At 32.8% G+C, this 27,086-nt stretch overlaps 1 protein-coding gene across 1 annotated transcript; it reads left to right on the forward strand.

Moving 5' to 3' along the window:
* Positions 1-299: 299 nt before the first annotated feature.
* LOC143200830 (fatty acid synthase-like) lies at positions 300-27,086 on the forward strand. The gene is made up of 30 exons (XM_076411553.1): positions 300-511; positions 2,756-2,929; positions 2,978-3,182; positions 3,242-3,872; positions 6,877-7,018; positions 7,077-7,281; positions 7,335-7,526; positions 7,898-8,214; positions 9,359-9,641; positions 9,691-9,923; positions 11,922-12,128; positions 12,765-12,918; positions 13,068-13,322; positions 13,383-13,612; positions 14,508-14,677; positions 14,735-15,062; positions 15,121-15,413; positions 15,854-15,984; positions 16,038-16,194; positions 16,606-16,771; positions 20,871-21,098; positions 22,107-22,362; positions 22,416-22,571; positions 22,643-22,894; positions 23,815-23,968; positions 24,025-24,232; positions 25,487-25,675; positions 25,728-25,993; positions 26,045-26,302; positions 26,698-27,086. The coding sequence occupies exons 1-30, from the start codon at positions 433-435 to the stop codon at positions 27,031-27,033; spliced, it is 6,855 nt and encodes a 2,284-aa protein (XP_076267668.1). The 5' UTR covers positions 300-432; the 3' UTR covers positions 27,034-27,086.

Consider the following 27,086-nt stretch of genomic DNA (forward strand, 5'->3'; position numbering starts at 1 on the left):
AATACATCGGCACTGTTTTTTAAATATCGAAATATCAAAAATTTCTCCTAGGTCAAAATCACGTGTAAATATTTTTAATTATGCCCGATTTTACACAATTGCTAAACCAAGATAAGAATAACCCTATAATACCTAATATATAACCAGTTATCTAAATTAGATTATGTATACTAGTGTATGCTTGGTTCATAACTGTCCAAAAAAAATGTAAATAAACAATTTAAATAACCAAAACTATTCAGCCAATGAATATGGATGCAGTAAAAGGAATGCGTATTATTTTTAGCAACAAATACCAAAAAATTGAACGATTTAATCACGCAACACATTGTATTTAAATATATCGAATTGATTTTATATAAAAGCATTGCATAATACTTGCAAGCGGACTTAGATTTTCGAAGGTAACTGTCACGCATTACCAGCAGCAGCATGAGTAGCGACGGAAAGAATCCTATTCATCGCAGTTTTATAGCTCATCCTGAAGAAGGAGAAGAAGTTGTTATATCTGGTAAGATAATTATACCTTTTTGTCATAGTTAATAGTGTAAACCATTTAGTTTTATTATATAAATACCTAGTTTTTATTGACGTTAAAAGCAAATTTTAATCCAGTTGGCATTCCCATTTTCCATATTTTCTCTTACATTTGACTATACTCTATGGTGACTAAGACAATTCCCCTTTTTGTCACTGTATTCTCCTTAATGCATTTGCAATATCTGCAAAACAGTTAGTATTATATCTCTTCTCATACATTTTAACCAAATATTCATGTATATACTGAACTATAACTCACAATACAATTTTCTACAGTTAAAGTATATCAATTATATACTGACCGTTATTTGTTTCCTCTTTCATCACCCTATCTTGACAATTGTTAGCATTGAATTATAAACCAACACCAAAGGAATCAGAAATCAAGTGAATAACTAAGCTGTTTTTTTCCAATTTATCAAAAACTTGCTCGAGCTCATCCAAACCGAAGGTGTTATTTTCGACAATGTCTCTTTTCACAAATCCAGACTGTTCTGGTTTGAATATCCCCTTCGACTTGAATGTCAATTGTAATAATTTTTTGCAATACCCCATATCAACTCAATTGGATTAAATATGCAGTGATAGGGAGAAAGATGTAATACTCTATGGCCATAACGTTCATTATGTATCTTTTCCCAAGCTTATTCGTAATAGAGTAAACTACATAAAATGCAATTAAATATTTCATTTATATTTACCGCGTAATAATTTGAAATTTTCATTCTTTAGCATGGTTTCTTCGAAATTTATTTTATGTACTTTAAGGCACTCCTTAATTGCAGCATTTGTTTATACACTTATTGGCATCTTCTCCAGCATTGGGTTGGCCATAACAATAACGGACGTTTCCTCCAAGTCCTTTAAAAGCTGATTTTCAAACCACTGCAAAAACAAGTTATGGTTCATTTGTCCACGGTAGTCACCCTTGAATTTAGAGGAAAACATTAATTCTGCACCAGCAATTAAGCCATTTCTGTTTCCAGTGTGAAGAACTATATGTCTGCAATGATTATTAATAAACCTTATGACTAACAAAACCTAATCCATAACTATTCCAATATTTACCTTCTTCCATCAACTTTTGTTGTCTTTAGACTATATTTATCATCTTATTATTTATTATCTATTACATCTTGCCATGAGTGACCCAATGTACCATTCTAAAATATCTATGTCTCATCTACATATACAAATTGATATAATAATTCTTCCTTGATTTTATTGTATGTTTTTAAAATTGTATTCTTTTAAAAGCAATGTCTGGAGTTACAAAACCCCTTCATGGGCTATCATCACACCACTTAAATCATCTATTACACAACAGTGTATGAAGGGATGTTCTACATCCTTCAAATAGCTGCATAACTTTTAACTTTTTACGGATACTTTTTTCTCTGAAATAATTGTATTAAATTATGTAACCCTGGCGATTTCAAATGCATTAAAACAAAGCGTTAAAACAACGTTTGCCGGTTTATAACTTGTAATTATAATATTTTGAAACATTTTGGAGACGTTTGACAAACGGACAACTTTTGAAGCCTCACTTGGTTACGTGTTCGAAGGTGGTTGATGACGACGTTATTTAAAAATAGAAATACCTGTAGTGGAAGCCAACTGATGACCGATTAACAAGTTGAAATGGAATATGGTTTTTTCAATAACTTTTGTAGAATGTCTGCAAAAGATTTTGAATTGTTATTTAATACTATTGGACCTGAAATAGCTAAACAAAATACGAATTATCGAGAAGCTATTCCAACGAAGGAGCTATTGGCCATCACCCTTGAAAACAAGCGAGCTCTTCCATGGTTCCCAGTTTATGTAAAGTTAAAAAAGCTGTCTAAAAACGCATTAGTATCCGTTCATTCCTTGGTTGTTGACTATCTAGTACCTACCGTCCACACCATATTCTTCGATAAAATTCATGTCCTTTGATGTTACCGACACTCTATAGATTGCAAGCGAATGCCAACAAACCTTCGTTGGACATTGTCAAACCGTCTAAATAGAACTAAAAATAACCCAACAAATCCATTCGTCCATTGAATTGAAAGAAAGATAACAATTAAAATAAAATAAAAATAAAAGATATCTGTCATCTTCGACCCTCTAGTGCCGACTGCCGTGCCTACTTATGTTCATATTCCATGTTTTATGCTGTCAAACCACTCACTCGCACAATTACTTAACACAATAATGGTTTTTCAAGGTTTGTCTGGTCGCTTTCCAAGTTCGAGAAATGTTCGCGAATTACAAGATAATCTGTTCAACAAACGGGACATGATAACTGACGACGACAGACGATGGACGCCAAGCCATCCGGAAATACCTCAACGAACCGGTAAAATAGACGACATCGACAAGTTTGATGCTTCTTTCTTTGGTAAGTCGTATATGAATTACCCAACCACCATATAACATTTTTTCGTAGGTATTCATAATCGTCAAGCAACCTCCCTAGACCCCATAACCAGAGTATTTCTGGAGGTGACCGTAGAAGCCATTTTCGACGCAGGCCTACAGCCATCAGATTTGGAAGGTACCAGAACTGGTGTTTTTGTAGGATCATCTTTCAGTGAAACAGAACAAACTTGGTTTTATTATAACGTCAAACCTCAATCGTTAGCTATTACTGGGTAATGACTAAAAAACTTCTTTTTACCTAACAATTAATCTCATTGTCTTTTAATTATAGGGTTGAACGATCTATACTGGTCAATAGACTTAGTTATTATCTAAAGCTCAAAGGACCGTCGATGATCTGCGACACAGCTTGCAGTAGCTCAATGTTCGCTATCGATCATGCTTACCAAGCAATACGGACAGGACAATGCGACGCAGCTATTGTGGGCGGTACTAGTCTCTGTATGAACCCAAGTGTATCACTACAGTTTGCTCGGCTTGGTGTACTAAGCTATGATGGATCCTGTAAAGTTTTCGATAATTCAGGAAACGGTTACGTAAGATCGGAGACTATAAGCGCAGTTTTGTTACAGAAAGCTAAGGACGCCAACCGAATCTACGCCACCGTATTGCATAGTAAAACTAACTGTGACGGATATAAAAACTCCGGCATCAATTATCCATCAGGCGAGATGCAAATAGAGCTTTTCAGGGATTTCTACAGAGAATGCGACTCAGTCAGTCCGTTGGAACTGTCGTATATGGAGGCGCATGGTACTGGAACCAAAGTGGGTGATCCTGAAGAACTACAAGCGATAGATAATGTATTTATTAGAGGAAGAAACAAACCGTTACTCATTGGTTCAGTGAAATCCAATCTGGGTCATAGCGAACCCGCATCTGGACTATGTTCTATTGCAAAGGTATACATACATAAAACTTTCAATATTAGGTGCTTCTCATATTTTGATCTGTTAAAATATCTAATTTAACGGTTAAACCATATGGGTTTCATATCTCAGTACACATTTTTCTATTTAGTATTCTTGAGTAATTTACTCTGGAAAAACTGATTTAAAGCAATCTCTGCCGAAGCTTTTATTACAGCGCTACAGCCCAAACTGGGCCTTGACCTTATATTCTGCCTCCATGTCTGTCTATCACCCGCCGATCTCCTGCACACTCATATGCCTTCTTTGTAGAGTTTCGAGGTTAGGTTATCATATTTTGGCGCATCTCCCTTTCTTTAAATAGGACAAATACTTTTTCTCCAGTCCTCAGGGATTGCCTCATCCTTCCATTTTTTTATCAATGCATAAATATATTCTGTTAGATGTTTACCACCTGATTTATAGATTTCTCAGGAGATTTCATCTATTTCTGGTGCCTTAGTTTTCTTATGAACCTTTACTACTTATGTAACTTCTTCAAGAGTTGGTCAATACTTTCTTCCTCTTCTCCTCTCAGATGTATGTCTTGACTGATTTCAGCATCTCCTTGCTTCTCAAATAAAGTTAATAAATATTGTATATATATACCCCTCTTGGATCGTTATCTCTGAAGTATTTTTCGATCTTGTCGATAAGGTGGTTCTCGTGCTTTCTTTTCTTGTTTCTGCATAGTTCTTCAGGCCTCCTCGAAATCCGATTTTTGTCTTTGGATTTTCTTGCTATAACAGGTCAATTGAAAAGTCTGACACATAGATGGCGCTACTAGAATTAAATTCATATGCTTTTTAGTTATCCTTAACCCTCAAAAGAGACGTGTATAAATTTAACAGCTGTCAGATGATGAGTTTTATAGCATTATTAGAGAATTATAGCCTTTTGAGGGAAGCAACTTTTCTTATTATGAAAAAAATTGATAAAAAAGAATTTCGCGTGTTGATAAAATATTACTTTTTGAACGGAAAACATACAGTTGAAGCAAAAACTTGGCTTGATGCCGAGTTTCCGGACACTAACCCAGAAAAATCAATCATTAAGAATTGGTATACTAAGTTTAGGCGTGGTGGAATGAGCACCGAAGACGGTGAATGTAGTGGACGACCAAAAGAGGTTGTTACCGACGAAAACATTTAAAAAATCCACAAAATGATTTTGAATGACCGTCAATTGAAAATAATTGAAATAGCAGACACTCTAAAGATATCAACTGAACGTGTATATCATATCATTCACGAATATTTGGGTATGAGAAAGCTCCGTGCAAAGTGGGTGCCTCGGCGCGAGCTCACTTTTGACCATAAACAACGACGAGTTGATGATTAGGAGCAGTGTTTGAAGATGATCAAGCACGTATGTTCGTCGAATGAAGAGGTGATCGCCGAAACTGAGGCCTATTTTGAAGCAAAAGGCAAATCGTACTGCAAAAATGGTATCGAAAAGTTGGAGGGTCGCTATAATCAGTGTATCACCTTTGAAGGGAATTATGTTGAATAAAAAAAAATAATGTTGCCAAAAAAAAGTGTTTTACTATGGTCGGCAGGGGACTTTTCAATTGACCTGTTATAATTGTTGTATTTTGTGTTTCTCTCTTCGATCGTTTCTTTAGTTTCTTTGTTAAACCAGCTTGCTCTATCCTTTTTCTTTATCTTTCCTATTCTCGGCACTACTGGTTCCTCAATTGTTGTTTCAATTATTTTTTAGTCTCGACTGACTCATACAGTTGGCTTTACATTTCTTGTTCAAAGCTCTTTTTCACCCCTGATAACTTTAGTTTCTGAACGTCCAGTTTTTCTCTCTTTCCTTGGTTGTCGTTGTTTCTAGACAATCTGCATCTGAATTTAATTTGTACTAGGTGGTGGACAGATTCACAACATGCTCCTCTTCTTGATTAACATCCAATATGCTACTTGCTGTTCTCTTATCTGTGAGGACGTGATCTATTTGGTTATTAGCTTCCGTCCAGAGATATTTAAGTGATTTTATGGATATTGCGGTGCGAAGAGCATGTAGAACTCATAACCATATTTTTGCTAGTGTTGAAATGAATTAGGAACTCTTCATTTTTGTTAGTTCCATCATTCAGTATCCTCCTATACTTTTCTGGAACTGTTCTCCACTGACTTTTTTGCTTAGGGCTGATATGAATTCACCCATAATTGTTTTATATCATTTTTTGGTGAGTAATCATATAATTCCTCCTTCAGCTGACGGAACTGGTCCTATTGCTCTTCCTCCTGTTCCTCTGTGAGACAATGTATATTTATTGATATCAAGTTAAAGAAGCTGGTGCGCATGCACACCCAAGACAATTTTACCACTTTTTTTTCCACTAACCAAAATTATGCGCGTTCTCATGCATCTGATTCCTTTTCCTAGCCATTTAGTTCCTCGAATTGCTGTGACCATGGATTTATATTTCTTTATTTCTTTCATTGGTACTGTTTGCGCACCTGGTTTACTTAGCTTCCCTACATTCCGAATGAGTAGTCCATATTTTTTATGAGCCGTCTCCGTATAATCCGTCCAATGTTCTGAGACAGCTGCTTAGGTTTCTGAACTAGGGTTTTTTTACAGTAATGGGTAGTTTGACTTTGATGTCAATACCAAAGTACGGTCAGGAATACTAATAAAGTTTAAATACAACAGAATTCAAGTCCTATTGTACGAAAACCAGATTAAACTTCCAGACACGTTAGCAGTTGAGAAATTAACTGTTTCCAATCGTTCATATAAATCTGGATGCTAAAGTGTTCTCATTTTGATTGCTTGCCACATACAATTTATTAAAGCCCAAAAAATTAAAGAACTTTAAAATTAACGAATTAAAGAATTTTAAAACCCATTAAAAGAATAATGAATTTCTATATATATTTTTAAGTGTAGCTTCTTACTTAGCTTTCGATATAAAGTTTCTTTTCTTAGCACATTTTTTTCTTAGATCACATAATCATATTGATCTCGTAGAATATTAACTTTTTAGGCAATAATAGCTTTTGAGACTGGTTACATAGCACCTAACCTACGTTACAACGCACCGAGAGAAGGTGTCAAATGTCTAACAGATGGCGGCGCTAAAGTGGTTACAGAACAAACACCGTTCCCTGACGAAAAAGGATTAATAGGTAATTACTTATCACGTAATACGTACACTATAAAAAAACGGGATTATAACATTCATAGGACTGAACGGTTTCGGTTTCGGAGGCGCCAACTGTCATGTTTTGCTCAAACGTAACCCAAAAAAGAAACTTCAAAGTCATAACACCCTTCCGAGATTAATTACTATCAGTGGTCGTACTATCGAGGCTGTGCATACTCTTCTCGATGATGTTACCCAAAATGAACTGGACCCAGAACATTTAGCACTGTTACAGAATTGCTTCAGGTAAATTTAATGACGCTATCTAATTATTATATCATGGGGATAAACACTTTTAGAAAGACCATTAAAGCCCATTACTATAGAGGCTATAGTTTGGTCACCAAAAATGGAGAAATAACACGATCGACTTGCTTTTACGACTTCAAACCTAAGAATTTGATTGTATATTTTGATATCATCGACAACATATCCTCAGAACAAATGCAGGAGTTCATGAAAGTACCAATATTCTCTGATACTATTAAAAAGTAAGTACTATAAGGTACTCTGATTGCTTTATTTCATTTCATTTCATTTTTTTTTTAAATAACTCTTTCTATCATTATTATCTAAATCAATTTTAAAAATAGCTAATTGAATATTTTCAATAATAATAGCAATTGTAAGTCATCGGAATACTTTGTATTCCAAACATATCCCGATAAGAAATATGCTAACATCCTCTAAATCGAAATTACCCGCTTTCCAATCCAATAGCATCCAAGAAAAATAGTTAGCATGTCTCTATAACGAAATTCAATAACAAATGTAATGAAATTAAAATGCTAAATGAATAAAGTGTGGATCAATAATAATACAACAATTACCGTACAAAATAATAATACTTATTTGTTAACAGGATAGACAACATCTTAATGGAAAATAAGGTCAAAATTGAGGATATTCTCTTAGCTCATGAGAAAAGCTCTATATCTCATAAATTACTAATAAACACATCAATTCAGCTAGGACTGGTTAATGTTCTAACAGCATTAGAAATCAAACCAACAAAATGTTTTGCTGCTAACAAAGGCTTACAATTGGGCGTGTTAATCTGTGGATACTTTAATGGAATATTTAGTCTGAAAGAAGTAATCGATATTTCCTATGCAATCAGTTTAAAGTTAAATGGTTATACAGACTTAGACAGACTCTTCAAAAATGATAATAAAGCAGGTAATGTTTCACGCGATTAATTATTTTACTCCATATTTTTCCTGAATAATACTCAATAATCATACTACTTTTTAGTTCTTTGAATTAATGAAGAGACTATAGCTCTGTTCTATTCACCTAGCTCCTGATGATTTTTACTGCACTTTTAACTTCTTTATTGCTATCCGATTTAACACTACAACATTTTTTAGGGCTGATCTTTCTCTTGCAAGAGCGAATTTATTGAATTTGATGGTTACAACTGGTAGTCATCTTAATACCAAATATTTAAGCGACGATGGCCTATCGATATTGAGAATATTTATATCACTTTTTGTCAACATCAGTTATTAAGGATGTTTTCATATCGCTGAGAACTGTCGGTGGAACCAACATTTTAAACGAGTGAATATCAACCTACGTCGTTTTAAATAAATACATTTTGTAGAACCTTACCGTTATATTGTCCATTGACATGTTGTGGAAGTATATATGTATAAACACCTCAACTACTGATGATTCTCTGTGAATCAAGATATTTCCCTTCCCTATCTTAAACAATTGGGATTTATTGCAATTAAACTTTTTCCTATCTCAAAATATTATTTCTTCTTGCTTTGTTTTATAGTCTTGCTGCTTCTTCACATTTGTCGTCATTGTTCATTATTTTCCTGCTCAATTGGTTTATTCATTTATTTAATTAATTCCTTAATATTTAATTAATTTCAATTTTCTTGTCTTTGCGTTAATATTCTTTGCCACTATTAACATTGTCTTGTTTTCTAGCATTTCAGCATCATCTTGCTCTCCCGAAATACTATTTAGTATGTATAGTTAACTTCAATAACATAAAATAATGGACATATTCTATCTCGGATGGCGTAGCTCGAGTCTTAAAATTAGATTAAAGGCGGACAATCCAAAGCTTATCTTTGCTTATTCTGTTAGTCCCTGTCATTGTCCATGTTTTAAACCTGTCTTGCTATCACACGAAATGAAATAATTAGTTCAGGTTAAGTCTACGCTATGTTAACCAAATTTAGTAATGTTAATGGCCAGAATCCAGGGATTTAAAAACATGTCTAACAATTTAGCTACATAAAATTTTAATCCATAATGTACTAATTATTATTTAAACAACTTAACATTTCAATATGTATTTTAGTTCAACTACTGACAAAATCATTAGACAAAATTTTATCAAGATCGCAAGAATTAACACAAGCCGTATCATTTGGGGAATACAAAATGAATGCCAAATCTATAGTGGATTATTTCACAACTGATAATGTTTTGAATCAAGTAAGGAATGTCTTAAAAAAAAGATGCGTTGTTTTGGAGATTGGTCAGAAGCAGAGCTGTATTAAGTCAACGCTTAATTCAAAGAAACATGTCTCGTTATTGTCAACACAGTTCGACGTCACTAAATTCTTAATCACCATGGGAAAGTATGAATTTAGTATATTGATAAAGAGATAATTACTGTATCATTTTTAGATTGTACGAGCTAGGATTTAATCCACAACTTCAACATCTCTATCCGCCTGTTCAATTTCCCGTGAGCAGAGGGACTCCAATGATATCACCAGCCATCAAATGGAAACACGACAAAAGTTGGCATGTGTGCAAATACACAAGCTACAATAACACCGTAAAAATTGATGAAAAATCTTCTAGGTTTTGCTTGGGCGAGAGCGACCATGAATATATTGTTGGGCACGTTATCGATGGTAAATATTATTGAGTTGAATACGTTCTAGAATAGTGAAGGTTCTATAATGTATCAAAGATAAATTATTTTTATGCAGAACTTTACAGTACTAACATTAAATGATCTTTCATCACAACATTTTGAATCTGAGTTCGATTCAGTATTACACTGCCACATTTTGTAAATTTTACTTGAAAAAATCTACTAATGGACATTCCATACCATTTTATTTATTATTTCTTCAATATCATAAATTTATGAAACAGCTTTTGCACCACTAAAATATGTAGGCGTATTATATTTGGTATATGTTATCTCATATTCTGTCTACAAATTCTGCCCATTATTTTCTCTTGCTACAGGCAGATAATTTTCTTTCCTCTGCAGTATCTATTAATTATATATTATCTGTTAGCGGTTATTTAAATATCGCTACTTGGATTCTGTTTTTATCTTTTTCTGGTACTACCAATGTCACATAGCCGAATTATAGATTGAATGAATTATTGATCTACACAAATGTTTTTGTTTTATTTGAAATCTCTCGTACGTGTTCTATTCCTTTAAAAATATAAATTACTTTCCATTTCTGGCATCAACTTATTTTTTATGACTTTCATTACTTTCAATTTGTATTTTTAAATATTTAATTGAATTTACTTGTTCTAGCTATTGTTCGGTTATTGGTGCCGTGTTCCATCTGTTTAGGGTTATCTGCTGGTGGCCAGGATATTTATTAGTTGTTGTCAGTATACCATCAGCAAGATATTTGTCTGACATTTAAATATTTCCATATTTAATACCCTATACACACAGCTATTTGTCGAACCAACGAACGAATCTTGTATTGCTTCATCTTTTATATTTATCTTTAATTTATGGATCTCTATTTTGCAATAAATAGAAGATATAATTAGCAGAATAATTAGCTATCATAGCAATATATGTAAAATTATCAATTAGTAATTATTATCTTATAATTTATATTTCACACATAATACCATACATATCAGCTTTTCGGTTATTTAAAGGTGCACTTAATATAGCTTTTCAAGGGCAGATATAAGGTTTAATTTTGATCAATATGCTCGAAATTTGAATTTCTTAGTTTTTAAAATTATTAAAGGCCCTTTCTTAGTCCAATTGATATTTCTTAGTCCGTGGACAGCTGTTAGTAATTTACTTGTTTACTGACTTTTTAGCGCTATTCTTTCTATATAGCCGTATCATTATTGAATAAGACCATAGTTACTCCATTACGTGTCGAATATTGTCTTTAAGTTGTTGGATCCTTCGGGGCTTATTCACATAAACTTTTGATTTTAAAAAGCCCTATGAGAAAAAGTCTAGTGCTGTCAAATTCGGAGATCTGGCTGGCCATGCTAAATCGCTACTATTGCTAAATTATTTCTCGTGGAAAACGTCATTCAATAATTGAATTGTTGAACGAGCTGTGTATGCTGTGGCCCCATCTTGCTGAAACCGCATGTCTTCTAGTCCCTGCTCTTCCATTTCATGCCTTGGTACCATTCAGCAGTAATTGTAATTGCAACATCTTGGTCATTTTTATAAAAATAGGGACCAAGACTGTTCTGTTTATTGACGTGCCCACTGAGAGGAAAATGAGCTTCATCGCTCATTATCAATTTAGACGAAAAATCTTTAATTTCACTACACAGTCTTAGGATTACATTACTGTCATTACATCTCTCGGTAGCAATTTTTGGACTAATTGCATTTTGTTTGGAGACATTTTCAAATTAGTTTTCAAAATTCGCCTTAAACTGAGTCGAGAAATATGTACCACTTGTTACGTTTAAAAAAAAGATAATGTCATTACTTCATTCTATTTCGTTATCGTTCTTATTAAACATCCCAACAAACCACTTGTTCTACAAGAAAGGACCTTATGGTGACTTATTAAAAGTTCTTGCTATACTCTGTAAGATTCTAACAAAATTGCCAAAACTATATGATTTATATCAAGCAGATATCTAAAGCTGTTATTATTTTACAGGTAGAAATCTATTTCCAGCAATGGGTTATCTCTACATGGTATGGGATTTGTACGCCAGCATGAACTATATAAGTATGATGGATATGAAGGTTATATTTGAGAATTGTAGATTTATAAATGCTTGCACTATGCCTTCGGAAAAAGTTAAGGGATTATCTTTACATGTCATGATACACCGACAATCAGGAAACTTTGAAATATCACACGGTAAATATATTAGCCTAGAAACATTGCAAGCAACTCGCAACTTTTTTTGATAATAAAATATCAATATCAAAAAAAAACAATATCTTAAATAAAATAACTAAAACTGATCGAGCAAAAGAATGACGTGTTAGCACAAATTCTTATTCTATGCAATCTATTTTAGAAGTAGTTTGTTCGACATTTTATATTTCATTCACTAATTTTACAAACATTTACATCACAAACACGTAGATATACTACAAGCACGTTTGGTATTACATTTTTGACTGGAATTAACATATGTAATGTACTTAATTTGTCAAGAAATTTCTGATTTGATGATAGTATTATATAAGAAACAAAATCAAGATTCAGACATGAAGAAAAATAAAGGAAAGCTATATCAAAACAAAAAAAGATTAAATTTACTTTAGGAAACTTGATTACAAAATTTAAAATATAAAATTTTGGTGGATATAACTATTTTTCATTTATTGTGGAAGTCTATTTCATCGTTGGGCGCCGTATTTTTGGATCTCTTGGAGAATGACAAAGATATTTCTTAAAAATTAGTAATTCTATAAAACAAATATTATCTTCCACTATAACCATCTTCATCTCTTTCCACATATTCATAAACACCCTGGTAATTTTCAGAAGATACAGTGGTAGTAAAAGGGCGAATACGTATGGCACTGGAAAACGAAACTCAACTCACCACTTTAGAAAAACTGGATATCACAAACCAGTCCATTTTCATGAACAAGAAAGACATATACAAAGAACTGAAACTAAGAGGCTACAATTACACGTAAATAAGATCAAATATTATCAATAACTATAGAAAATATAACGACTTCTCATTATAATGTAATATAAGAGGAACAGATTTATCTACACAGCTTACTGAATTTTGTTACTTTTGTCAAAAATAATAATTGCAATCACAACCATTTTTAGCAAACTGTTTCGATCACTAGAAAGATGTGACGTAAGCGCTCAACAAGGTCTTATTAGATGGCATCAGAATTGGGTGGCTTTCATGGATAACATGCTTCAAATAAAGATATTGCAAGAAGACACTCGCTTATTATACGTTCCTATTAATATTGGTAAATTGACCATCGATGCCCGAAAACATTTAGATATATGTGAATCTTTTGGAAACGAGCCTAATATTCCAGTCTATTCTTGCCGGGAGAGTGGAATTATCCAGTAAATATGACCATACACAAACCTGCAGATGGGAATTCAATGGAAACTGTTCGTTTTTAGATCTGGAGGTATTGAAATTCGACATATGATAGCGAGTTCAATAGCCCGAAGGAAGAATTTGAGTGTACCAGTTTTGGAAAAACATGTATTTATTCCCAATATTACCAAGCTTGGTCTGGATAACGCTATACGGGCTAACTCTCAAATATTACTGGAGACCTTTAATACAATTAATATAAAAGTAATTGAATTAATTGACGAAGAAACGCCAGAGCATAACAAAATCATAGGTAAGTAGGATATCTAATATAATAAGGATTTGACAGATGTTCAGTTTTTATAAATACTGCCAAAAATAGTTCTAATTGTTTGTTACGTTTAAAAACGAGATGGCTACAAATGGCCAACATTTTAAGCTACTTTTTATTAGAAAGAATATCTAATAATAATCATCCTATATGTTTATATCTGCATATCATTCGAGGTAGTTGTCATTTATATTTATCGATATTTCATTTTCAGCTCTCAATTCCTCGTCAATGTATTCTCCATGAAGATTAATTTAATTTTATCAGCTTCTACCAAAACACCTGCAAAACATGTATTTTTCAAGCAATAATAAATTGTTCTAACTTTTATGGAGCTTTTATGGCGATGCAAAAATGCGCGAATACGTCAATAAGCCACAGAAGGTTCATGTAACTTGAAACCATCTAAAGGTTAAATCAAAATGGCGTATCATTAATGAATCACATTTAATTCTTTAATATTTTACACCATTTTCATTATATCTTTGTCTCTTTATAACCTTTATCTGCATTGGACATCCACTTTAACATGGATTTCAAGCCTCGACAGTTAGTCTGCCGATTTGCGAGTAATCAATTTAAGAAATTATCCCCCAAACATCCGCTGTTCTTCTTATACATATATACATTATAAATTTACATACATTCCTTGGCGAGATTCCAAATATAATTGAGCAATAGATATATAGGAAACAATTTAAAATATTTTTGGTATATATATCCTACAATATTTTTAAAAACATCAGTTGTGTAATAGTAAAACCAGTTTATAGAATCCCGAAATACAAAAAACAACCCTCAAACTCAAAAACCCATTATTGGCATTATCATTATTTTCTTCACATATACATAATAATATATAAATAAATACTATTAGGTGACATCATTTACGATGCCCTGTCTGACCAACCGCTGATCCAACCAAATGTTACTGCCCTGTGTCACGAGGAGATCGAAGTTAAAAACATCAATGTAGAAAATAAAAAGCTCCACACTGAAACTGATTGCCACTTGGTGATAGGTTCTAAATTACTAGAGAGGCCTAATGTAAGACTTGGGCACAGGGTTTATCAAGGTCCCTGTTAAAATCGTTGATGATTGTAGATATTAAATATAGCACTAGGGTCCACCCAAGAATCTGGATTTATTATCAGCAGAGAAGATCTAAACTTTGAAGCTTCTTCTCTCGAATGTCCTAACATGGCAATTGTAACCGTATATAATACCGATCAAGAACAACTAGTATTTTTGAAAAAGACTACAGCATATATACCTCCCGTATCAATAAAAATTTCCTCAAGAGACACTGAGTTTTCGTGGCTGCCGAAATTGCGACATGCCCTAGAAGTTAACGACAATGTCGTCGTTTATACAGAAGGAGAAGATATCAATGGATCCATGGGATTATTTAAGTGTCTTCGCCGAGAACCAGGTTTTATTTTTAATTAACATTCTAGTTTCAAACTTTAAGCATAACATACTTTTCCTAGACGGTGATAAAGTTAAATTGGTCTTCGTGTCAGATACTACAGCGCCTCTATTCGATACAGATATACCATTCTATCAGATTCAGCTAAAGAAGCAGCTACCTCTCAACATTTACAAGAATGGTCAGTGGGGTACTTACAGGCATCTACTGTTTGAGGAAAACATTAAAGTTGAAAGAGAACACTGTTACTTAAATACAATAATAAAAGGAGATTTATCTTCACTAAAATGGATCGAAGGACCTCTAAGTTCCAGACAAATTAGCACAGTACACTCAAATCTAGTAAATGTGAACGTACGTAAATCCTAAACATTTATCCATGTTTTATATAATACCAATGGTTACATTTTTCATACAAAAAACGAAAATATATGAAATTGTCGTTGACAGATTAATCGAAAATAATATCTAATCCTGCTTGCTATATTTCTTGAAGATTTTCCTCTATACAAGAAAAATAATTTGAAAAACTTACAGTACACTGTAACAAAACTGATGATTTTTAATTTAACTTTATACATATTCATTATTATTATCTATAAATTTCCCATCTCATTCTATATAATATTCTCATTATTCATGGGTTTATGGTTTAAAAAGTCTGAAATTTTTAAAAGCAAAATTGAATTTTGAAAGGTTAAAGAACCATCAAACATTACACTTACATTACGTTCTTTAATTGAAAATTGTTGATGATTCTTTCATAAAAGTCGATACTCAAAAATCAATTTTAGGTTTACTATGGTACGTTAAACTTCAGAGATGTCATGACTGCATTGGGAAGAATCAATGTCGATACGGTGACCAGAAACAGAAGAGAACAAGAATGCATTCAAGGATTAGAATTCAGTGGTCGAACAGAGGAGTGAGTGATAGTGGTACCACCTCCACTATATTGTAATAATTATTTGTTTATAGCGGACGCAGAGTATTTGGAATGATTATAGGGGGTGCGTGCGCATCAATAGTGCAAGGCGATGAATTATGTTTAGTTGATATTCCGGACGAGTGGACCATGAAGGATGCTGCCACTGTTGCTGTAGTATATTCAACAGTAATATATGCTTTGATTATGGTAGGTATTTATAAACATAAAAATACTGAGTAGTGAACAATGACTCTTTGCATGTTTTAAGCATCAGAGAGCGCATCAAACGTCAAATTAAACAAAAAAAAATTTTGATTAAAAATTTTTATTTCAATATTATTTAATATTCTTATACTTCACTTAAAAAATGTTCACTAGCCCGGACACGAATATACCATTTTTTTTCTCAGCATATTAAAAATAACACTATGTAAACCTTATCCCCACTCCGCTCAATTTATTGGTTTCGTCATTCAAGTCAATTACAACAATCCAAAACCGCCATATATTTCAGTACTATGGCCATCAATAACTTTATTTTAATTTTGTTCTAAAAACACATATAACAATCAATATCAAAAGAAGCAAAACTAATATATTTTAATTATTTATGTCTAGACAGCAAAAATTAAACCTGGAGACTCTGTGCTGATTCACTCTGGAACAGGTGGCGTGGGACAAGCCGCAATAGTAATAGCTCTTGCTAAAAAATGCACCGTGTACACAACTGTTGGTACTCAAGAGAAAAGGGAAATGATAAAGAAAACGTTCCCCAAAATTCCAGGTAAAAAACCTGAAATCAGAACAAAAACCCTTGTTAGAGTTATTTTATCTGTCTCTATTGTGTCTGTATATTTTATTGTTAATAACACGGGTCAACACAATACATGACTTTTACTTTATAGCATTAAATTCCGATTCTTTAGGCCGTAATTAGACGAAAAAAATTACATGATAACGTATGTTTTTTTATTTAGTAAACCGATATTTTTCAAAATCTGCGGTGTTAATTTTTAATTGAAAATGAAACCATTTAAATGAACATTTTAATTATTTTTATTAAGTTTTACTATGAAAATAACTTACAAAAAAGTGGAAAATAATTTAAAAGTACACGCTTTTACTTTTTCTTTTATGTTCATAGGTACTATCTCTTAATAAACCCCAAATATAATCTCCCATCATGTTTTTATTGTCCTGTCATAATGTCTTGGTGAAAACGTTCTCCTTGCTCTTCTGAATACGCTCCCATGTTGTTTTTGAATTTGTTTAAATGAGCATGCAACATATGAACTTTTAGTAACATCTTCTTCAGCTTTCCGCTTTGTTACTTCCTAAAAATCCAGGAACGAAGGCTTTGAAACTGTTCCAACTCGCTTTTTGGGTACGATTCAGTAGCGTTGGACATTTTTCATCGGCGAAAGTCTGTCTGATTCGCGGACAAACAAAAACCCCAACCTTAACCTTTACTTCTGATAATTTCGGAAAAACTGTCCTCAAGTATTCAAACACTTCTGAGGTTTGATCCAGTTTTTTAACAAGTTGTTTCATCAACCCTAACTTAATTTACAGAGGCGGCATTAATACTTTTTCTGCTTCAACAAATGGCCCAAATTTTACGTTTTCTTTACCGACACAAAGTTCTGTTCTTACAGGCCATGACCGTTGAGTATAATGCTTAGCGTCAGCTGCCAGTTATACTCACGATACTTTACAAATTCAAGCAAAATTTCAATACTTTCATAATTTTCTTTAAGATGTACTGAGTGAGCGATTGGAAGAGATGGGAATTCATTTCCGTTGTGTAATAAAACAGGTTTTAAGATTTTTGTAGAGCTGTCAATGAATAAACGCCATTCATTAGAAGCACAACATATGCCGATTTCTTCGAACATACCTCTTATGTCATTGCTAAAAACAAAGTCCATCTTCTTTTGTGAAAAATGTTGAGAGTGTTTCATGCCTAGTCCGCTGATCCGTGATATTAACATCAAAAAGCAAATTCCACTGTTTTAAGCGAGAGCCTAAAAGCTCTGCTTTACTTTTTGATAAAGTTAAAACCTCAATTAACTTATTAAAATTTTCTGTAGTAATAAGATGGTGGTTTGGTTGTTCTGGTGTACGTAAAAACTGCTTATCGGAATTACTTTTTTGAGAACTAAGAGATGAGCTACTTTCCGCGATAATTTTTTCACTGGCTCAGGTACTGGTCGTCTGAGATCAAGTGCGACTGGAGCAAGAGAGGACTCCAGATCAGGATATTCGATAGTTTTGTATTTTTACCTCTACGTTTTTGATTCTGATTCACAATGCAAAAGTAACAGTCGTTAACGTGACCTTTTTCTACTCGCCAGATTCTTGGTGTTGTAAATTTCATTGATATTTTCTTACCTCGATACCAACCTAAAATATATAATTTAATATGTCTATCATATTTAATTCACCATTTAATTAAAATTTGCTGATTAGCTTCCAAACATATTTCACTATTATTACAAGCAACATGTGGAGCCCATGTCTTGTCTTGATTCCAAACAAGCTTTACAGAGATCATAAGATGTATTTAATTCGTATTTTACGTTAATAAATTGCCCAAATATATAACAAAATGCATCAGCATCATACTTACACTTTCGCGACGACATTTTAAGGTATTCTAGACATAGAATAAAGAAACTTAGATGCACATCTCCTATGTTAAAATTGGTTTTAAGTTACGCTCGGAATTCCCGTATGAGGACGCTTACGCATGCGCCGTATGACAGTTAGTTACGGCGGGAAATTTAAAAATGTATAATAAAAAATTTTAGTAGGAAATTTTAGAAAAATTCTTTTAATTTTACAGGGAAAATAAACACACAGATATCTCCAATGCCCAAAACACGTAATCTACTGATATTATCTTCTCTCTAATATTTAAAACAAACCTAAAACAAACATTAAAATAAGATAATATAACTATTAATGGTTCTGTTTTATTATTTTTTAGAATCAACTAAATTAACAACCTACCTAAATTGAGATACATTTTATCAAATATGACAACTTCAGTTCGGTCTATACAGTGTAGTTTCTAAACTAACGACCAAAATTAGAGGTTACTACTCCAGCAGCAAAAAGGAACCTTATTCAGTATATGCATTAATGTTCTTCTAGAAGGCAAGCAGGCAGCATTAGTTTTTCATCCAACCTCAAACGAAACTGATGGGACAGGCTTAGTTATCTGTAAATGAACATATAAATTTCGAGTTAGAACCTCCATTCTCTAATAATAAACATAAGTTTCTTATTACATACTTATTTCTGGGTCTTGTTGGGTTAGAAGAATCTCCAATATATCTATCAGCCTCAAAAACGTATGTGATTGTAATATTGCCACTGAGGATATATTGTCGTTGTCTTGTAGTAAAGGTAAAGAATCTCAATAAATATTGCTTAATTATTTCAATGCAATAAATCATTACTATTTAACAAAATACTTACTATTTAAATTATTAGTAGGAATTACATCTTGTTTCGGCCATGGCTTTCCACATTTTGGTCTATAGTCTTCATCTTTAAAATGGTTACAAACTTTCCTGGACGTACATAGGAGATCATAAGAGACCCTCTTAAGGTTTTCTTTTTATTAGACTAATAAATTAAAATACACAGAATAATCTGAAGTAATTGTCAAATATATATAAAAACGCATACCGAAAAACTTCATGTAAATAAACAACACAAATTATATCACCTATAAGTGGCCGTTAACTGCTTAGGTTAGAATTATTAATACCGAGGCGGAACGAGAGAGAAACACATATATAGCTGTTGCATTTTTAATTTACGTTTGGCCGCGTAACGGGAATTCCGGAAAGCTTAAACGTGGGACCTGATTTTTCCATACAACTTTCACTTCTAAATTTCTTTATTATATGATTCTAGATTTGTACAAAATACCTGATAGTTGTTTATCACTGTAGTGCCTTCTATCACAGCTGTGTGAACGTTTAAACCCCACTCTGATCGCGCGGTATTTTTAAATGTATTAAAAATAATGAAAATTTATAAAAAAAATCGAATATGAGTATTATAAAGTTATAATGTTATTACAAAAGCAAACTTTATACAAAAAAGGTATTTTCTTTTCGTTTTTGTTCATAACTAAGCGGAAAATCATAAAATAAACTTTAGGACAAAGAACGAAAATTTTTTCGTAGAGTCACGGAATCTATTGGTTTCTTTTCGGTAATGTTATTAGAATTACACCAATTAAAAAAAATATATTTTCAAATTATCAATTTTACAGCAAATAAAAAATATTTTTAAACAAAGTCTACTTTTTCTCTAGAGATTATTTATGAAAAACACTTTCAGCTTACTGGTAATTTTCTTTCGGTCAATTTTATAAGTAACTGGACTGATATTTTTTGTAAGTGAAATTCCTGGTTATATTAATAATATGGTATGATATTATTAACACCCCGATAGTGAACAAATTAAAGCCGTAAAACCTTGATTGTTTGGTGGTTAATAATGTACATTGAACTATCGCATTAGAACCATCATTTATCTAAATCTAAATCCGTTTAAACGCCCGTGTAATGCATTCCATAAACTTTGTCCCATAAATTACATAAGATACTTTGCCACTGTTTCATAAACCTTTCAAGCTCCTTTACTAGTTGTGTGGAATTGGAAAATTATATGTTTCTTACTCACTCTCGAAGTTTAAAATGAATTTTACCAGAAAAAAAACTATTTTTCTAAAAGCTATAAAGTTTTTTCCAACTTATTTATTAATGTCAAATTTCATAATGTCTATATCGGAATAGCAATAAGAACGTATTTAATATTATATCACCCTATATAATAAATATATGACGTTATGTGCTTCACAGATAGTCACATATTTAATTCGAGGGACACAAACTTCGAAAGAGATGTTATGAAAGCCACTAATGGTAAAGGTGTTGCTGCAGTCCTCAACTCGCTTGCGGAGGAAAAACTACTGGCGTCAGTGCGCTGCCTGGCTCCAGGTGGTTCTTTTCTGGAGATTGGAAAATTTGATATGGGTTTGAATAATGAATTGAAGCTACACTTGCTCAAAAAGAACTGCAGTTTCCACGGTAAGTTAATAATTTAATTTATGGTAACCTGGTTAAAATACGTAATAATGGCCTTAAGAAGGTGAAAAGATCAAGTTTCTGTAAATCAATACATTACTGTCAGAAGTAGTGTGCGTTATTCGTATAATTATTAGTTATCTCTAATGTTATCGATATCAGAAAGTTATCGATATCAGCGCACATATCTCAATTGTCGGTTTTGCTTTCAAGGACTTAAAAGTGATCATTTTGATGCCAATGAGAAACAACTAAATAAATTCGAAGACAATGAGTTGCAAAACGTATTGGATAAAAACTTTACCCAAATTCTCAAAGAGCTTTAACATCTGATAAATCAACTTTTCCAAATTTTCAAGTGCTATGGGTTATATACAGAAGGAAAGGGCGGGAACTTAAGCAGTAAAGATTAGTTCTCTGTGCTGTATCCACTAAGATAACCCCAAGTGGAAAAACTCGTGGATTACTCCAGGAAGGCTGTTTATATCGATAGTGAAATTGAATATCTACAGCCATAAATTCTTAAGGCTGATTAAATGGTGGAGTCAGCAAAGACTATCAGCAATGTATTACGAGGTGTTAAAACCAAATGAAACTTCCGCTGCAAATGTCTACTGTCGTCAATTGAACAATTTGAACGACGTATTGTTACGAAAAATATCAGGGAAAGTGAGTAATAGGCGCAAGATCACATCTTCTTTTATAACCTCTCTCAGTCACACCTTGCAAGAGTTGTAAATTTTACACTGTTGCAGTTCGAATGGGAAAATTCTCTCGAAAGGAGAGTTCTCACCATAGTCACCAGACATAGCATCTCCTGATTATTCAGATCGATTCAGCGTACTTTGGTTGGCACACGGTTTCGAAATGCTGAAGTGGTCTGAAAATAGATCAACGACTAGATATTCGCCAAAACAACCCAAGTACAAAAATATATTGAAACAATAATTTAACAATAAATATGATTTTAAAGAAAAAATTATCAGAATACATGAAAGCAGCATATTGTAGGTATAATGTTGGATAGCATACTGAAGGAAAACATGGCAAAACAAGTCGAACTGCTGGCATATTTGAGGACCCTTATAAAAGAAAAGCACATAAGGCCACTGAACTACACATTATTCCAAATGAATCAAGCCGAAGAGGCTTTTAGATTCATGTCCACCGGAAAGCACACAGGAAAAGTGTTGTTGGAGATCAGGAATGAGGAAGATGAGGCAACCAGTATTCTCAAAACACCGAGAATGTATCAGTGTAAACCCAGGTACAGAAAACACTAAACCAATTTAATGAATCTAACAAAAATTATATTTTTAGATACTACTGTGACGAGGATAAGACCTATATTATATGTGGAGGTTTAGGCGGGTTTGGACTTGAACTAGCAGACTGGCTAATACTACGCGGCTGTAAGAAATTGATATTGACGTCCAGGTCTGGAATAAGAACTGGATATCAAGCCTACAGAATATCGTAAGCTAATTTCCTTAAGTTGAATAAAAATAATACTAATGACATATTAAATCAAACTAAATTGCTTTTAGGATCTGGAAATCTTACGGGTACATTGTCGAAGTTTATACTGACGATATTACAACCGAAGCAGGATGTCTCAGCCTCATTAAAAAAGCGAATGAGCTTGGACCAGTGCACGCCATTTTCAATTTGGCGGTCGTCCTACAAGATGGCCTTTTTACCAATCAGACGGTGGACATGTTCAAGACCAGTCTAGCACCAAAAGCTGGAGCTGCTTATTATTTAGATAAAATAACAAGACACTATTGTCAAGAACTAAGGTAATATTTAATTAAAGATGATAAAATAATTACTCAATGAATTTTTCAAAATGCCTATAATAGAAAAAATTATAAAAATTCGCTTTAATATAGAGATTGGAGATTTATAAATTTACTTTTAATGTTACTGTTATTCCAAATAGAAATCCAAAGTTTTTTTACAGTAATCAAGAGTCACTCATATTTTTATAAAATATAAAAATATTAGATTCAAATTAATATAAATAACGTATTATTGAGTTATCAGTGTATAAAGGCGTTAATAAACGCGCTCAAAATTACATTTTTAACATTCATTACTTTTGTTGTTTGATGATAATGCTGATGATGAAATTGATGATGATGCAGAAAATAATATCTGTCGGAGCCTATAAAATAGTTTTAGAAAATTATGATAATGCTGGTCTTTCACAACCGGATTCACTTCACACAGTTTAGTGGTTGATTAGTCAACTGCTTCCTGACCTTTACTTATTATGGAAAATATCGAAAAAAAGTTATTAAGGATACACTGTTGCAGCTAAAATTTCCAGCGTACTTACCAGATATAACACATTCTGATTACCACTTGTTCAGTTTAATGTAGCATGACCTGATTGCCACACGGTTTCTATGACGGCATAACTGCCAAATCAACATCATTACTTAAAATACGTTATTTCCAGAAAAAAAAAACAAATATTAAAATAATATGTTTTTATGAAACATTTTATATTGAAAATATGATTACCTAATTTATAAAATCACAAAAAATTGGCAATGGGCTATAATATTTGATTAAGAGAATTGATTGTTACCAAGATAGATCTGGCTCCTCTTTAACTGAATAATATAAAAATGCAGATACAATAATAGAGATCTAAAACTAACCAACTGTTGGTACATCTTTTACGCATTTAAATAAACCTTTAACATTTCAGAGACTTCGTAATGTTTTCGTCCGTTTCTTGTGGTCGAGGAAACGCCGGTCAAACCAATTATGGAATGGCAAATTCGATCATGGAGCGTATATGTGAGAAACGCAGAGATGAAGGTTTACCTGGTTTAGCTATACAATGGGGAGCTATAGGAGATGTATATTATGGAATCATTATATTGAAGCAACAACTAAATTAAGTTATTAATTACAGGTAGGATTGGTGGCAGATATGCAGGAAGAATCAATCGAGATAGAAATTGGTGGAACATTGCAACAGAAAATCACAAATTGTCTAGAGGTTCTGGATGATTTTCTGAATCAGAAACAATACTCAGTAGTGGCTAGTACGGTTGTGGCCGAGAAGAAATCAGGGGTAGGAATGAGCGGTAACATTCTTACTGATGTGGCTGCCATATTAGGTAAATGATTCACCTAAAACTTATTTAAATTTCTATCGATATAATATATAAAACGTTAAGAGTTTAAACTCAAAAACGTTTAATTTGCTTTAAATTTTTAATATTTTTTTACTCTTTGTGATTCCACAATCTGCTCTATAGGCAATAAATATTTCTTGTATCTATGTTATATATACATAGCATGTAGAAAATCACTTCTCTAAGCTATCCCCTGTATAAATATTATCTTGATTAATTAGTCTTATTCTAAAGTATATTCTAAAGTCTATATATGTCCAGTAATCAGATCAGGTGGTGCTAAACGTTTTAGTCTACGCCCTTCACTATCACGTCACATATTTAGCTGCTTGGCGAGTAGGTTGGGATGCACTGACACTCTTTCGAAGTACTTCACACAAACACATTGAATTACACTCGTCATAGGTTCTAGAGAAATATCGCGTTGTATCACTTTATTTGAAATATAGTACGGAGCATCAACAATGGCACGCAACACCTTATTTTGGAACCGTTGAATGATGGATAGTTGAATTCTATATGACCATATAGGCTTGAGTATAGAGTATAGACTGCATACAGCAATATCTTGTTAATTTGATATAATTTAAGTCCAAGTTGTTTTCGTTTCGAGAGTATGTGCTTCTTCCAGGTTAGGCGTGGATCTAAGTGGATACCAAGATTAAATTTTATTGAAATGACAAAAGTAGCGACTTATGGCTAAAGACACAGCACCTACATTACAATTCTATTCTGAGCCTAATCGAAGAGGATCATTCTCTTATCTGAAATGTTTTATCCATATTTCCGTGCATGGAATAGTTTCCCAAGTTTCGATACATCAAAATGTCAATAATCTACCGACTAGATAGAAACTCAAAAACTGTTACCCACCTTTTATGGACATATACATCAAAACTGAAAAGTTATGTCCAAATTTCAATACACTGTGATTCAGCAACTTCATTTCAGTTCATCTTTAGTGACTTTACACTCTGAACTGCAGGGAATCCATGAACTAAATGCATATTTCAAACCATGGATGTTTCTTAATTCTAAGAATTTATGGCTAAGGGAATTTGAATACCTTCAATGTACCTTTATTGAAAATAACGTCTGTAGCGATTACAAGTTGAACTGGGTAATTTTACCACTTAACTATGTTGCTAAAATAATTCTTGTTTTATCGCTAGTTTTTTCACAAAAAAAAAACAGCAAGATAGTGTTCAAAATCATTGATTTCCTTTTTTTCCATAGGAATCAAAGATATGAAATCAATTTACTCTCAGTCCACTTTAGCAGAAGCAGGAATGGATTCCATGACGGCAGCGGAAATAAAACAAACTTTAGGAAGAGAATACGAAATATTCTTGACGCCACAGGAAATGAAAACCATCACTTTCGCCAAGTTGCAGGAACTGCAGGACAATAGGCAAAAATCTCAAGGTAGAATTTTAAAAATTCGAAAAAAATTATTCTTCTAACAACACGTTTTCAGACGTTAAGAAGGACAGTGGTTTAAATGTATTTGACATAATGGTAGGCCATGTAACAGATGAAGCAAAAACGGAAATAATACCAATTCGAGGTTTAAATACCGAGAGGTCAGCTGTTGGAGATGTTTTCCTGTTTTCAGGTTTAGATGGTGTTGTTGACGCCTTGGAACCGCTATATGAAAAACTGGAAGGTGACATAAAGGGTATACAGTATTGCAATGGCAACCAAAGGGATACAATTGAAGAGATGACAGATATGTATTTGGAGGTAAGTTAAGCAATTTAACAAGTAAAAAAATAAAATTCATATTTTTTGCAGATTATAGAAAAGACATCCAGTAACTTGAACCCATTCAAATTTGTCTGTTACTCCTTTGGAGGTACCATTGCTTTAGAAACAGCGAGAAAGTTAGAACAGAAAGGATATTCCGGCATCGTCATTTGTATTGATACTTCACCTAATTACCTGAAGGGTGTAGCAAATATTCTACAGCTTGAATCCGAGGATAATATACAAATTAGTCTATTGTTAACATTACTCAAGCCTTTTACAAATCAAGATCTTAAAAAAATTGAAGTAAGTAGAACACCTTTACCATGACATTTACATTTCTTTAATTTTGGGAAATCTATCCAGACCGTGAAACCTATAAACAATCACATTTTTAATTACATCAATGGGAAATTCTGTCTTATTATTTAGACATATTTTCAGTTTAAAGAGAAATATTGAGGTGAAGAGACTCAATTGATAAAAACTTAAAATATTTCGGAAATCAGGGAAATAATTAATAAATTGTTTAAAAAAGTACCGTCCGATATTATGACATTTTTGAATTGATGTCACATTATGTAATTGAACAGCATAAAAACAAACAAAAATTAACAATTAAAAAACATAAATTACATCTATTATAACTATATATATTATAACTTTTAAATTTGCTAATTTATTATAATAATTTCCCCTAGGAAAATCTGAAGAATGTAAAAACCTTTGACGAGAGATTGGATATAGCTGAAAAATGTGTCACAAAAGAACTAGAAATTAACAACACAAAAAGTATCATCAAAGGTTTATATAAAAGACTAAAAGCTCTGTTAGCCTGGCAGCCTGATTTTAAGTTGAAATCAAAAGTGTTATTACTGAAACCAGAATTTCAAGTAATGGCCACCAACGATGATGACTACGGCTTGGAGGAATACACCGAGCATCCAGTGACTGTCAAACAAATTAAAGGTAATCACGTATCCATGCTTGGAGAGCCTGAACTGGTGCAAGAAATCAACGACATTTTATGGAATTAAAATATTATGGATGTTATGGATAAAAAATAAAATAAAGGATAATCATATTACAA

This window comes from Rhynchophorus ferrugineus, unplaced genomic scaffold (assembly GCF_030347505.1).
Source record: "Rhynchophorus ferrugineus isolate W39M unplaced genomic scaffold, kcgeb_rfMv2 rfM1, whole genome shotgun sequence".
Taxonomy (NCBI): domain Eukaryota; kingdom Metazoa; phylum Arthropoda; class Insecta; order Coleoptera; family Curculionidae; genus Rhynchophorus; species Rhynchophorus ferrugineus.

Excerpts from the sequence above, each read along its gene's own strand:
- LOC143200830 (XM_076411553.1), top strand. The coding sequence starts at position 433 with ATGAGTAGCGACGGAAAGAATCCTATTCATCGCAGTTTTATAGCTCAT. Across the intron at positions 7,282-7,334 it reads CTGTTACAGAATTGCTTCAG|AAAGACCATTAAAGCCCATT; the intron begins GTAAATTTAATG and ends AAACACTTTTAG. Across the intron at positions 26,303-26,697 it reads AAGATCTTAAAAAAATTGAA|GAAAATCTGAAGAATGTAAA; the intron begins GTAAGTAGAACA and ends AATTTCCCCTAG.